Genomic DNA, 15,191 nt, shown 5'->3' on the forward strand with positions numbered 1-15,191 from the left:
AGCCCTTTTTAAATACACACAGTTTCTCTAATATGGGGGTACTAATAGTGAAATCCTGGGGGAGTAGCAGGATTAGGTGTGATAATATATAGAGAGAGCATATAGTACAGTGCCTGTAAGGGCTGTTACTGCAATCATTTTACCATCTTTCCGTACATAAGCTGAAAGTTATACTCTTCTACTAGAGAAGCTGTGCAGGAGATAGAGATTCAGAAATGGGCTAAAAGGAGCGTTGTGAAATTTAGCCTAAGCAGTACCTTTAAAATACACAGTGATTTGCATCTTGGAAGCATTACTATCATTTGGCATACCATCATACACATTCTCCCTTGAGTCCCGTGGAAGAGTAATTCACTCCCTGCTGACAAAGAAAAGAGACCAAGGCAGTTTCTGAATGCTGCCCTACTTTTCCAGGCCTTTCCCTCAGAGCCGGGGTTAGTGTTGGAATTATCCAGTGCCTTGGCTGCTTCCAGTTTCCTGGACAGCATCTTCTCAGCTAAGTGGTGCTGTGTCCACAGTGGCATGAGCAGTGTTTTATTGCTTCTCACCTGGCTCATTCCAGAACAAACAGCAGCAGACACACACAGGGAGAAATTGCTGGCCAGAGACTGCCTAGAACATCACAATTCTGGTCCATTCAGAGAGAGACGGCAAGGCGACAAAGTGCCCAGACCGGGACCTTCCCCAGGAGAAACCACCTGGGGACCAGATGACGGACATTTGGGAATCTTAACTTTTCATATTTTCCTTATTGGTTTTCAAGTTTTAGTCTTGACTTTAGAGCTCTCAGGAATAGCTCTTCTTCCTAGTTTTCTTTTTTTGCCAGGTAGCAGTGATTGAGATTTGAAACTACTTTGTGCATTTGTGCCCTTAAATACATCTGCCTCATCCTTGCTTTTATCCTTCCACTTTCAGAGAACTACATGTCCTTTTCTGTATAATTTATCCTCCTTCATCTTCCCACTGCCCCTCAGGCTGTTATCAGTAGTAGTAGTGGGAACACAGTAAATTTAAAATGACTTGTTTTTGTGTTTCTCATGAGATCCACAAAGTGGCTTAGTACAATTTAGATTCTTAAGTGCCCGGGGGACTCCCTGAAAATAATTTGCTTTTCCCCTTTATTTTGAAAAACAAATGTCAAAAATGCTGAAGTGGGCTGTGATTGCACATGTTAGTCAGAGGTAATCTGTTTGGTCCCTAGTCCGTAGGACTTCTGGGGGAGCTAGAAGTGAAATGAAAACTGACACATCAATGAAATCCATGATCTGTTCACCTGCAGTTGAACCAAGGCATACCTAGGAGGGCAACACTGGTTTCTCAAGACACCAACTCCCAGAGGTTAAGGATTTGCTTTAAATTTGCCAAATTCCTTGACATATTGTAGAAATCTCATCTACAGATTCATGTATATTTAACAGGGTAAAAACTTTATTGTTGTTTGTCTACAAACTGATTAGCATTTTGATCAGAGCCTTAAATGAATAAATCAAATGCATACTGATCAGACTTAGGAATGAAATAAATCTGGAAGGGATAAGTAATGTGTTTGATGAAAGGACATAAAATTATCAGAATTGAATTGCAAATTACAACGAACAAGAGGAAATGTAATAGGGTACATATAAAGGTTAGCATTTCCATTAAAAAAAATCAATTGCCCAAGTATAGGATAGGGATAAGGATAGGGATAAGGGAGACCTATGTTTATTACAGTTAATGTGAAAAAAGACCTGAGCATTTGAGAAGACTTTATTAAGTCAATTGTGATGAAATATAATAGTCTCATTTTACTCTGTACTACTGTATCTGGAATATTGTGAGCAATTTTTGGGGCCACACATGGGACGTTGACATCTGAAGAGATGTCAGTTTAATCTAGCAGGATGTGTGGGATTTTTTTGGACATGTCCTGTGAGGAGAAAGGAGTAAAGGGATCATCCAAGGAAAAGCTTGTGGAGCTGTGATTTGTTCCTTCAGTCACGTGAAGTTCTTTCAGATGGGAGAAGAGTCAACTCTTGATTTATAAGGCAAAATTTAGGGATGCTTGGGTGGTTCAGTTGGTTAAGCATCTGACTTCTGATTTTGGGTGAGGTCATGATCTCACTGTCTTGAAATTGAGCCCCACATGGACTCCACTGTGTGCATGGAGCATGCTTAAGATTCTCTCTCTCCCTTCCTTTGTCCCTCCCCTCTCTGCTGTGTTTGCACACGCACCTGCACATGCATCCTCTCTGTCTCTCAAATGCATACACACATACAAATGGCAGAATCTAGACCACATAAGAAAAAACTATAGGGAAGTAGATTTTGACTTAAATCTAAGAAAGAAATTTATAACAATTGCAGTTGTTCTGCAATGAAATATAGTGCTTCATAACCTCCTAAACTTTTTGTCACTCTGTGTGAAGGGCCAGGCTAGAATACTAACCTGAGATGCTCACATGCCAGCAGAAGGGACTCTTGGAATGAGTGGAAAGTTGGACTGCCTCAAAGATTCTTTCCACTCGGTGATTGTTTTTTAATTAATTCAAGATGAATGCAATTTAAAGAGTTCTCTTTTATATCTCTTATGAAATCTGATTTACTTTCTGGAAAGTTACTTCACGTGTACTGATGTTTTCAAATTACAGCTCTATTTTCTCATGATAACTATGAAAATGTTCACATGACTTAGTATTTAGAAGTGTCAATAAGTTGACATAGTGACTACTAGTGCCTTTGACACTTATATGCTGTCAAACCACTTCATATCTGTTCTCAGCAAGATTAGGGAAATTTCTTTGTTAATCCTCTGGGCCAGGATTTGCTTCATTATTCTGAGGTTTAATGTAAGACCTATACATTCCCAATGCACATGTTTTTGGCTCTTTGTGAATCTTATTGGGGATATAAGTCAGGAAATAGTAAAAAATAAATTACCTTCAAGAATAGTGTGTTAGGAAACTCTTCTAATTAGTCCTTTAGAGGCTCTGGATACACCTACCTGTTTACCAGCTTTGTCCTCCTGCATCATAGACACCCTCTGTGTTCCCACCACCTTCTTTGCTGCTGACCCCACAAGGTATATCAGCCCTTGAAATTGAACCTCTTCATTTTCTCTTATCAGAGAAAGCCCCAGGATGGTTTTCTCATTCTAAATCTCTATAATTACATTTTAAAAGGCTGATGTTGATAATGTTGATATTTCTGCAGGTTTTGGAATAGGACTTGGGATTGATAGCAGCTTTCTTTGTCACATTTTCCTGTAAGGCATCCTATAGACTCACAGGACTCAGTTGGATACCCCCTTCAAGTGATAGATTACACTATATGGTAGGCTAGCAGGCTGAGTATGGGCAGCTCTAGGAAAGTTGTAGTGTTCGTTTTCTGACTGTGGCATAGTTGAACATTTTTCTCCAAGAACCCAGCATCTGGACTTCTTCATATAAAAGATGGTAGAAAGATCTTCTTAACAAAGGCCATTTGCAGGCTTGGCTAACTTCAGCATTTCCATAAGGGGGGGTTAGTATTAATTGGTGAAAGGACAATGTCTGCAGGAATGGGGGTGCCACACGGAAGTTTCCTGACTTCAGAAGTCATCAGAGGAAGACAGCATTGTTCAAACTTATAGTCCAGAGTTATGATCCTGTTTTTGTTCTTGTCTCGCTGCTTGTGTTGGTGGAGGTTTACATTAGCATGTAGACCGCTGGGCCAGAAAGGAAAATCATGATATCTGCCTGTTTTAGTGGCCCAGTTTTGCATATTGGCAAACACTCATTGCAAGTTGTAATTATTGAAGACATTGGTGTGGTTGCATGGACTTAAAAAGACAAATGCTGAAGCTTATATTTAATAAAGTGTGAAGTGCCATCAAAATTTTTACTGCCCTTAAATTTAATAATATATACAGATTTTCTTTTTGTCCTTATTCTTATACATATAATTGTGTTCTATTACTGTCACTAAATATCAGTAGAAAGAGAATATGTTATCTCACCATCTCCTTTTTTCCCTTTTCCCTTAATTGTTTATAAACACATGAATGTGATTTCAACAACTAATGTTGTCTTAGATGAGGGTGAGCACTCTTTATTGTTTCAAGCATTCTCCTATCTTCCTAGGCTTCTCTCTTTGCCACCTTCCCCAAGAGACAGATTATTATTGATCAGATTTTGTTGGAAATGAGAAAAGCCTGTCTGTCTAGCCTAGCACCATCCAATAGAATTTTTGCAGTTATGCCAATGCTCTATATCTGTGCTGTCCAATACTATAGCTACTGGCCACCCGTGACTGTTGTGCATTTGAAATGTGGGTAGTGTGACTCAGGAACTGAATTTTAAATTTTATTTGATTTTAATTAATTTAAATATAAATAGGTATTTGTGCTTAGTGGCTACCATATTGGGGTATATTGGACAGCACAGCGATTGCCAAAGAATTCAAAGCACCAGAAAATGTAAGGAAGTACACTAATCAGTGAGGTTTACCGTTCTAAACACTCCTTTTCTGTATTGAGCCAAATGGTGTTTAGAAGTCATGCAGCATCTGCTTTGATGGCTGTTTAGATGGTCCTCAAAAAAGTGAGAAAAAATCCACATCCGTGTAAAGCGTTTATAATTAATCATAAAGATCGTTGTCTATGCTATACTAGGTGCTTCACATATCTGCTTTCCAGATATAGCATCTATTATTTCACAAGTGTTCCAAGTTAGATGATAATTATTTCCATGTCAAGTAAGAGAAAGAACCGAGGCACACCGTTTTAAAATAATAAGCCGACTCAAAGTCACACAGCCAGGAAATGGTAGAGCCAAGGTATGAACCCAGCGGGGATTCTTCATTGATGCATTTCATAATTAAATATTTCCTACATTGTCTTTTAGAGCACGTGTGCATATTTCCCTAGTCATCATTGAGAAACAAGGTAGAGTTTAATAATATGAGCCCTGTCGCTATATTACCTGACTTGAATGGTCTTCTGACACTCATACCTGTGTGAATTTGAGCACATTACCTGATCATAGCTCTGAGTGTCATTTTTCTCATTTTCATATGAATCTACTTCGTTGGGTTGTTGTGAGGTTTCAGTAAATTTCTCACACAGTGCTTGAACCATAAACACTTGCCATTGTCATTTTTTTTTTTTTAATTTTTTTTTCAACGTTTATTTATTTTTGGGACAGAGAGAGACAGAGCATGAACGGGGGAGGGGCAGAGAGAGAGGGAGGCACAGAATCGGAAACAGGCTCCAGGCTCTGAGCCATCAGCCCAGAGCCCGACGCGGGGCTCGAACTCACGGACCGCGAGATCGTGACCTGGCTGAAGTCGGATGCTTAACCGACTGCGCCACCCAGGCGCCCCAACCCATTGTCATTTTTTAAATATTTACTTTTGAGAGAGAGAGACAGAGCACAAGCAGGGGAGGGGCAGAGAGAGAGGGAGATGCAGAATCCAAAGTAGGCTCCAGGCTTTGAGCTGTCAGCACAGAGCCTGATGCGGGGCTTGAACCCACAAACCATGATGTGAGATCGTGGCCTGACCCGAAGTCAGACGCTTAACCGACTGAGCCACCCAGACACCCCTTGCTATCTCCATTTTTAATTTGAAAGGGACTACCATTTATTTTAGGATGTTGATTTAATGTGATGTTAATAGATGAAATAGATACATGCTTTGGGTGCACTTTCTTAGGAAATAAGAGAGACTCTAATAATTCAGATAATTCAGTAAGAAACACCCTGCTGTTCAGCCACTTTGGTGTGTCCATCACTGGGATTATAAAGTTGCAGAGCCCACATACTCTGGCCGGTTCCTCATATCTTTGCTTTTCATGTAACCCTCATAGATGTCTCCTTTGGTGTCTTTGATTGGTTCTGAATGCTGAGCAGTGACAAACACCAACACAGCTGGAAAGCGCTGTAAGATTTGCTGTTCTGTCTTACAGCAGGGAATTATTGCCATGGATACCAGCATCAGAGGAAAACTGGGGAGCATTCTCATCTGGTCTCCTGAGTGGTCTGACATCTGTTTCTGGCAAGGCCAATAATGAGTGTGCTGCTAGCTTCATATCAAACGGAAGACTGATCCTCATTTTTTTTTTTTGTTAATCACAGATGGCCTCTTCCCAAGATGCCAGGTATGGCCAGAAAGACTCCTCTGATCAGAACTTTGACTACATGTTCAAATTGCTCATCATTGGCAATAGCAGTGTGGGGAAAACATCTTTCCTGTTCCGTTATGCGGATGACTCCTTTACATCTGCATTCGTCAGCACAGTTGGGATCGATTTCAAAGTAAAAACTGTATTCAAAAATGAAAAGAGAATCAAGCTTCAGATTTGGGTAAGTGACTTTGAAATGACAATGTTCTTCAGTCTATGACATTGAACCTAGACGTATGAAAGAGAGACACTTTCTGCCTTGTTCTGTCCCCATGGGTCCACAGGCTCCATTTCTAGATTCTTTGCTTGGAAAATTCTGTTTCAAAGACAGTAGAGTGATGCCTCTTTAAGGTATGGAGACTAAACTATGCCTTATTGTGAAGTGTTGCTTCTTAGAGTCTTCAGAAGAAAGAAAATCCAAATATATGTTGTGTTGGTGGTTGAAGGAACACTCAATGAGAAGCTAGACTCTGCCTTTCATGATCTGTATGACCCTGAACAAGCCTGTGAATCCCTCTATGCCACTTTTGTAATCCACAAAGTTGGCAAAGTCAATCTAGCCTTTTAGATCATAGGGAGCATCTTGTCCTGGGCATTGTAAAGAAAAGGTCAATGACCAAATGTAGAGAAAACTGAAGTTTGGTACCTTTATAAAGCCCCACATAAAACTTTGAACATGGTCTATTTACCTTTTACAGACTTTCTTTTCTCAGCTCTAAGAGTTATGTTTATTCACACAAGCAAAACAAAACAAATGAAATAAAATATTTACTTTAAACAGGGTTTTCCTCTAAGCAGAAGTTTTCCCACTAACTTTTGAGACCATTTGACTAGCTTTTTGCCTCTTCCCACCCCTGCAGAAGATCAAAGTTTCTTTAAATCTTTGGGATGAAATTAGGACAATAGCAAGTGAGAAGCAGAAGAAAAATGTATATGGGTAACAGGTTTAAGGTAATATAAGAATGAAATAAAACTTAGTGACACCAAAAGAGATTTGTGGAGTAAGCATTTTATGTATATCATGGAATATATGGGTATAATGGTGTGGAGCATTTCTGCAGTGTTTTGGCCCCTTTTCCCTGTTTATTTGTGCCTCTGCCACTCAAATTAACTTGAGCTGTAAACAGGTATTTCCTCCCAAGAGATGTTTCCCACCTTCCTCTGAGATAATTCTGATATCTACTACCATTTTGCACTGGCCTCAGGGGTAATCTGTAGGACTGATGATAAATCTCCCTCCTCAAATATGGAGAACTGGAAGAAAGATAAATCCCAGAGTGTAAAATATAAACCTTTTTTTTTTTAAATAAATGCCACTTTATTAAAATATCTGTATAAACCAAGTGACCTTTAAGTATCTTAAAGTTCTTAGGTGTAACTTTAAAGATGTAGGTATGCACACAGACAGGTATCCTTTTGGGCAGCTTACTATTTTATTTATTATAATTCAGGAGTCATCCAAGTCTAAACAGAACTGGTGTAAGAGCTTGGAAAAGTTGTCTGAGGACCTTTCACTACTCTTCCAGTCCTCAAAGCCCTTTTTGTTGGGAGGGTACCTCTTTGGAACTTAAATATATAGCCCTGTCTATGGAGATAGAAAGAGCTATGTTCATTGCTTCACATTTGGGTCCTGGTTCATTCTCTTCCTTTTGAGCTTTAAGCAACCAACTGTCATATCACTGTGACTCTCATGTTCAGGCTTAAGAAAGGTTCCTCAACTCTGAAGAGATTTGGTGAACTGAAAATTAAATTAATTTTGTAACCACACATCTCTCAACTCGCTGACCATGTTTTTTCTGCTGCTAAAATAACAGTCCTTCCTTTGGCTGACAGCTCCTAGTTTCTCCTTATACCTTACAGATGCTTAAAGATGGCTGTCATGATCATTTAGGTAAAACGCTAACTTCGTGTGTTAAGTCAATCTAATAATCTCTAGTAACTTCTCAATCTAGGTTTTTGACAGAAATGATTTGTAGAGGTACATAATTATCTGTTTTTAATGTAAAAAAGATGTATTTCAAATAACATAAATTATTTTGAGAATTATAAAGTATTTTGTACTTAAAAATATTTTCTTCAAAGTACACAATGCTACTATGATGCCAGAGCTGATTCACTGACTTTTCTTGGGGGTTGAAATTAAGTTACTTCTGTATAGGTCTTACATTTGGATGAAAGTTGTTCTCCGAGCTAATTTAAGCCTCAGATCTTTGAGCTGCCTCAAAGATCTCCTCATGCTTCTCACTTCCCATAACTTCACTCAAAAAGCTCTCACAAAGGGGAGCTTGGGTGGCTCAGTCGGTTGGCCATCTGACTTCAGCTCAGGTCATGATGTCCTTGTTTGTGAGTTCAAGCCCCAAATCAGGCTTCTTGCTGTCAGCGCAGCAGAACCTGCTTCAGATCCTCTGCTCCCCCTCTTTCTCTGCCCCTTCCCCTCTCTCTCTCTCTCTCTCTCTCTCTCAAAACTAAATAAACATTAAAACAACAACAAAAAAGCCCTCACATATAACTCTCTTTAAATTTGTATCAAATCTTCCATAATCTCCCATTTTCCCCAAACCTCCAACTCTCTTCACAGCCCAGTCCAGCCCAGGACTTCATTACAGGGCTTCCATTCTCCCATTCTGTGGATACAGATACACTCCTCCACGGGTTAGCAACTCAGGAATCCTTCCCCTTGCCCTCTCCTTAGTCACAACTGTAGTTTGGTGGCCACTGTTATCTTTGCAACTAAAGCAGTCTCTTCTCTTCCTCTTTAGGGAAATTAGGAGCTCTTAATGCACCTGTGATTTCACAGGTGTGAAAATGGGTTTTACACTACTGTATACCAACTGGTCTACTAGACTGTGAAACATTCCAAAGAAGTACTATAAAAAGATTTTGTGCTCATTGAACTTATAGTATAATTGGAAAAAGAAATTAATGTGGAGTAGTTATATACTCTTACAAGCAAACACCTACTGCATAAGCATTATATATAGCTAGCATTTATTGAACACACACCATATGCCAGGCATTATCTATGCTTTACCTCTAATTCCTGAAACAATTCAACTTTGCATTTCTTCTTCTTCTTATTTTACTTGAGAAATTTGAAGGTGGGGCAAGTTTAGTAGCTTGCCAAGATCATATGTAATGAATTACTGATTCCAGGACACGTCTATCAGAGCCTAATGCTTGGGCTTCTATTCCCCTTTACCAAGCTGACAAAATTATGAAGTTTTCTTGAATATGGTGGTGTTTTTCTGCAGATGGCAATTTTAAGTGATGTATCCTGGGATGTTGAAGAAAATTTTGAAAAAGTTTGGCCATTTCAGTGAATTGAGGCATGCAGAGGAGGATAGGATAAAGAGAAATAGGGTGGTGTGCCTAAAAATAGGTATACCTACAGTAATTCTAGGGATCCTTGCTTGATGCTATCATGTAAGTATGGCATAGTTGTTATTTAACAATTTTAAATAACATAGTTGTTATTAGTTGTTCTATAACAACTTTAATAAATCATTTTTTGGGGAATATATTTGGCGCTTACAGTTTTTCATCTCCTAGTATTTAATAGCCAATTAACTACTTTTCCCAGCTTATAATATTTTTCTGTACTTACATTAATTTGTAACTAATTCATTAGGGTGTCCACAATCATCTTACTGACAACACTTCTGAAACCAAATGTGTGGGTTTTCTAGACCAGTTAATCCTTCAACTCTCTGTGGACACCACCTGGCTGCATACAATTTAATCCATTTCTGATGTTTACTACCTGGAATTACCACAGACCCCAGATGTAAAGGGCTCAGTTCTGCAAGACTGCTGTCCCTTACTTCAGACACCCATCACAAGTCTGTTGTTTTTCTGATATACAGGCTCCAAATGGGGGGGGGGGTCCCATTCCACCACTCCTCAGAGTTGATAATTTGTTAGGATAGCTTATAGAACTCAGGAAGACAGTTTACTTACTATTATGTGTTTATTATAAGGATAGAACTGAGTAACATCTAAACAGAAGAGAAAAGTAGGACAGTTTCAGGGCAGGAGGATAGGTACAGTTTTCATGCCTTCTCTGGACATGTCATACTCCTAGACCGTTGATGTATTCACCAACCCAGAAGCTCTCTGAACCTCATCCTTTAGGATACTTATGGAGCTTCCATTACACAGGCATGATTGTCATGATTAATTAAATCATTGGCAGTTGGTGATTAACTCAGCCTGCTGCACCTTTCCCCTCCGAGCGGTCAGGGGGGTAGGGCTGAAAGTTCCATATCTTTACCTGGACAGGCTGAGGATGTTGATATGATTCTGATTACTTTATTAGTTTTAAAGTGTCCATTAAGAGGACTGTTTCCAGGTTAGGAAACCAAGGTGTTTAGAGAAGATAAATATTTGGCCTTACCTTACAATTAGTACCAGAGCAGGTCTCCTGCTAGTTGAGCCAGTCTGATTGCTACTACACCAAGTTCATTCTCAAGGTAAATGCTGTGTTATGATCGCTCTGATAAGTTTACTTGATTGCCGGTGGAATCCACCAGGCTCAGGGACATCCAACTTGAGGCCAGATTTCAAGTATTTGTAAAATATCAGGAGGAAGTGCCTGTCTGGGAAGACTCCCCCGTTCCTCTTGATGGTTTGCTTTTTGCATGTGTTGCATCCGGAGTTTCTGAGTCCACAAACTGGATTACTTACTGGATTTTTAACAATCCACATGCAAATAAACCATTTTAACAGCTACTAGAAACCACTGACATTTCTTCATGGACATGTTACACCTCCTTTCTTTGGAAGTTCATTACTGCCTTGGAATAAACTTGTTTAGAGAAATGTTCATTTGTACTTATTTACCAACTTTGTATTCCATTAGTATATTTATGAATCCCTTTATCCTTCACTGAATTTATATTTCTTACTGCATTTTCATTTTATTATCATTTTTATGCTTCTCAAATCAAAAATTTTCAAAATTTTAGAGATTCCAAGTATTTGGTCTGGTTCTTTAATTTTTTATGTGTCGGTTTAATGCTATTATGAATATATTGGGGGAAAATATAGTGTGGTTGTCACTTTAATGAAAAATATTTCACAGCTGGGATCTATATTATTTTGATTCTCATTTTAAAAATAGTTTAGCTTTGAGAAAAGCTGTGTAAAGTGGATGCCTTCCCAATGAGAAGACTGAAAAAAATAGCATCAATTACGAAGAATATCACCTATATTTATTTTTAGTATCTAGATTACTAGGATGAGAGCATTGAGGCTTATAGCAATTTGCAAAGCAGAATGTGCTGACAATTATTGCAATTAGACTGTGTAGATAGCCAGACTTGACAGTGTGATTCTCCTGAATAAATAGCAACTTCCTTTGCTTGAAGAAAGCACCTGGATATCCTTTTTCAGTTGGGTCTGCATTTTTTAAGTCCTAAAATCAGGGTTGACTCCAACTAATGGAAGACTTAACTTGAAAAAGCCATAGCTTAATTGGGTAATATAGGTTTTACATGGACAGGAGCCAGGTAGGCAGAAGGCAGAGGGCATTACTGTTTTCATTGCTCTTTGTCACTCCTTGTGCCTTTCTCCTTCCTTTTTCTCTCTTTCCCCTTCTTCCTCCCTTCATTTCTGAAGCTCTGGCCAGGCTGAGTTAATTGGAAACTGATTCTCAGCATGTTCAGAGTCCAGGGCTGCCACACACAGATGCACGTTGTATACTGTGCAAGGGCACCCACCAAAAGGTCAAGTGGGGCCCTTCTCCACTTACTGAGCCTTGTGCTCTTCCTAAGGGGCACCTTTTCCTTTTCTCAAAGGTTCCATCTGTTCGTCAAGTATGTGCTGCTGGACTACATGCATCTAAAGGGGATTCTGATCCCCGTATTGTAACCATGTCTTCAGGTAGGAACTAGTCAGAATCTAATGCAAGAGATGGACTAGTAAACCCAGAGAGGGACCTAAGTCCTGCTTCCCTAGGGGAGGCATGGAGGAAGACAGTGTTTGAAAATACAAGTTTTATTATTATTGGAGTATGGCCAGGCCAACAGATCAGGAGACAACTGCCATTAACAACAAACAGAAGATAGTTTTTTATACTCATGGTTTCCAGGAGAAGGACACATGGGCTAGAGGAGGGAGGCACAAGGGGAATGAGGTGAATCACCAGGGTGCATTAGGAGGTTGTTAGGGGTGTGTGATAAGAGCCTCTGTTGTGGTTTCTGTGGAATGACTGGGCACAGCAGATTTAGGATTGCTAGTTTGAATAATTTCAGCAGACCCTATGTCTGTCTGCTCAGGGGGCATAGAGACACTGGTTGTCTGGCTCAGGAGTGATTAAGGGAGGTGGATAGTGGCTCAAAGTGTTAGAGCCCAGTAAGAGAGGTGGTTGATGGTATGAGCTCTGGATTCGTTCCTTTGCATCAGAAGAGTGAGCTGGCAAGTTGTTTAATATCTCTAGGAGTTGGCTAACTCTGAGAAGGGCAGTCCCTCCAGGGTCCACAAGGCCCTGGGTGTCAACACATGAGAATATAGAAAATGAAACACATGTTTAATAAAGAAGGCGGGTCTTGGAGCCCCAGGGGTGGCTTCTTTCATTTATTCTACTGAGTCAAATTCTTGTGATTTCAAATACTCTTACCATAGGCTCAGTGCATTTCCTGGTCTGAGCATTTGGAGACCTAGAAAATTGGATCCGAAAATGATCTTTCACATTTTCTGGCTTAACTCCTCATTTGATGGTATGACTGATAATAGCATCATTTACTGAACCCAGTTTTACCCACAAAGGAAACACTTTATGCTTTATGCATTTTAGAATTTATTTTTTCCCACGAGGGAAGGTGGTATTATTAGCCCTGTTTTATAGATGCAGAAACAGAGAATCAGAAAGATAAAGGAATTTTCTCAAGGTCATAGCTAGGATATATTAGAGGCGGCATACCCAGCACGGCACGGAGTCCAAAGCCCACGTGTACTTGATCACATGATATAAATGAGGTCCAGGAAGGCCAAGTGATTTCTTTGAGCTCTTTAGGTTATTCAATCTAGAATCCTACATATGTTAATTCTTAGCAAGTACTTTTGCACACTATATAATTACTCTATATTTTTTCCTATTTCTTGATTACCTATTCTAAGAAATTATTTATAGTTACAGAAAGAAATCACTTGTTTTGCTTTTAACTTACTATCCACCAGCATGAGTTGGTTGTGCATTGTCTGTGTTTAAAACACATAGATATACACAGCAGGATGGATTGGAACACATTCAACTAGCTTCTTCCTGTACATTTCTGGAATGCCTGTTTTCACGGATGGGAACTTGCATATCAAGAAGGGGCAGAAAGAAGAGTCTGAGTAAAATGGAATTGGAAAATATTTCTACCTGTAATCTTTGCATTTGGTGCTCATTTAACCTAGTCACCCTACACATGTATTTCAGGATGGTGTTCATATTTTTTCATCTATTTATAAGGAACCACCCTTTTCTGCCCAGGTGAGTTCCTCAAGAGAACCACTGAAGCTGGTGGCAGCTGCCAAGACCATTGCTGGTACTGTCACCTGTATGCTCTTTTCCCCCTTCGTATGTGTTCTAACCTAGCATCTGCTCTTTCCATGAGAGACTGAGAAAGGTAATACTGGGTTTCACCCCTGAGAGGAAGCTGATGCTTGTGTGCTAAGTGTTAAGATGCATGAAAACGTTCACTCTGTCAGGCAGCTGAAGTCAGCAACTCCTGGAGTCCCACCATGTTTAAACCACTTTATCAACATTGACAAAGTAGGGAAAATACTAAAGACTTTTGTTCCTGGCCCAGTGGAGATTACCAGCTATGTGGGAAGATAGGACAACAAACACAAGAAAGGGACCTCCTGTGGATCACTGAGTGAGTGTCCCCAAGGGGCAGAGTGGCCCAACAGTAGGAGGGGGCACTTTTGAGTCTGACATTTTGGGAATCACATGCTGATTCTGATCTCACTAGCTGTGACCTCAAGCCCTAACTTTTCTGAGCCTTTTCACAAATTTTATTCATTTGTTAATGAAAGAAAATACCTACTACCCCTTATCTGCTAGGTATTTGCCATAATAATTTTTTTTTATAATTGTTCAATACTAGACACAGAGCTAACAGTAAATGTTAGTTTTCTTCTTTCTTAAAAATAGTGTACCAACCTTCAGACAAATAATTTAATTGGATCAAATATATGCTGGGTGCTACTCTGTGGCAGGCACTGTGGTAGGTGCTGGGGGACGTAATGGTAAAGGATACACAGGGTCTGCCACAGGAGCCCACTGTCTGGTGGGGAGGTAGAGAGTGAAGAGAGAATTCCATCTGCTGTGATAAATGCTCTGGAGACATGAACACAGGTTACACAGGAAAGAAGCCTAACCCAGTCTTGGGGACTTTGGGAAGGTTTCTTGAGGGCGTCTACATCTGAGCCATAAACTGACAAATGAAATAGAATTATTTGCTCATTGATTCACTCATTCATTTACTCAACCAACATTTATTGAGTTTTTACTCAATAAATGAGTAAGACACTGACTCTGTGAAGGAATTTGAGATTGAAAGTAAATGCTCAGAAAATCTGATGGTGATGGTGTTGTGGATAAATAATCAGCACTATAAGAAATGAAAGATAGCAACAAGGGCAGGGAAGTTTGCTTTTGTTAAATGGTCAAGAAGGGTTTATATGAAGTAACTGGGCTGAGACCCAAAGGATGAGAAGGAGCTGAACATTGAAGAATAAGGATGAGTGTTCATGTTCCCTTCTTCTCTCTCCTCCCTATGTCTCTCTCTCTCCCCTCCCCTATTTCCCTCCCCCCACCCCCCATTTCAAAAGTTTCTGCTTTCTGGGTTTTTTTCCACTATAGCTTCATATAGAGTGCTTGTTGCTTACTCTTGGTTTATCAGATCTTCACTTTTCTCCCATTTTGCCTCCCATTTGAGCAGGTGTAGATTTAGATTATTGGAGCCTATAGTTTTGACAGATTGGTAAAAACTAAGGAACAAGTATAAAAATGCATTACTTTTGCAAAAGTATCAAAAAGCAGATGACCATGTGAACCTATTAC

At 39.6% G+C, this 15,191-nt stretch overlaps 1 protein-coding gene across 2 annotated transcripts in view; it reads left to right on the forward strand.

The window, feature by feature from the left end:
* RAB3C (RAB3C, member RAS oncogene family) overlaps positions 1 to 15,191 on the forward strand; it is a 290,806-nt gene that overhangs the window by 15,961 nt on the left and 259,654 nt on the right. For both annotated transcript variants that reach the window (XM_043590802.1, XM_043590792.1), the window contains exon 2: positions 6,093 to 6,320. In XM_043590802.1, the coding sequence (XP_043446737.1) occupies positions 6,093 to 6,320 (228 nt within the window). The remainder of the gene's footprint in view (positions 1 to 6,092; positions 6,321 to 15,191) is intronic.

The sequence above is a fragment of the Prionailurus bengalensis genome, chromosome A1 (assembly GCF_016509475.1).
Source record: "Prionailurus bengalensis isolate Pbe53 chromosome A1, Fcat_Pben_1.1_paternal_pri, whole genome shotgun sequence".
NCBI lineage: Eukaryota > Metazoa > Chordata > Mammalia > Carnivora > Felidae > Prionailurus > Prionailurus bengalensis.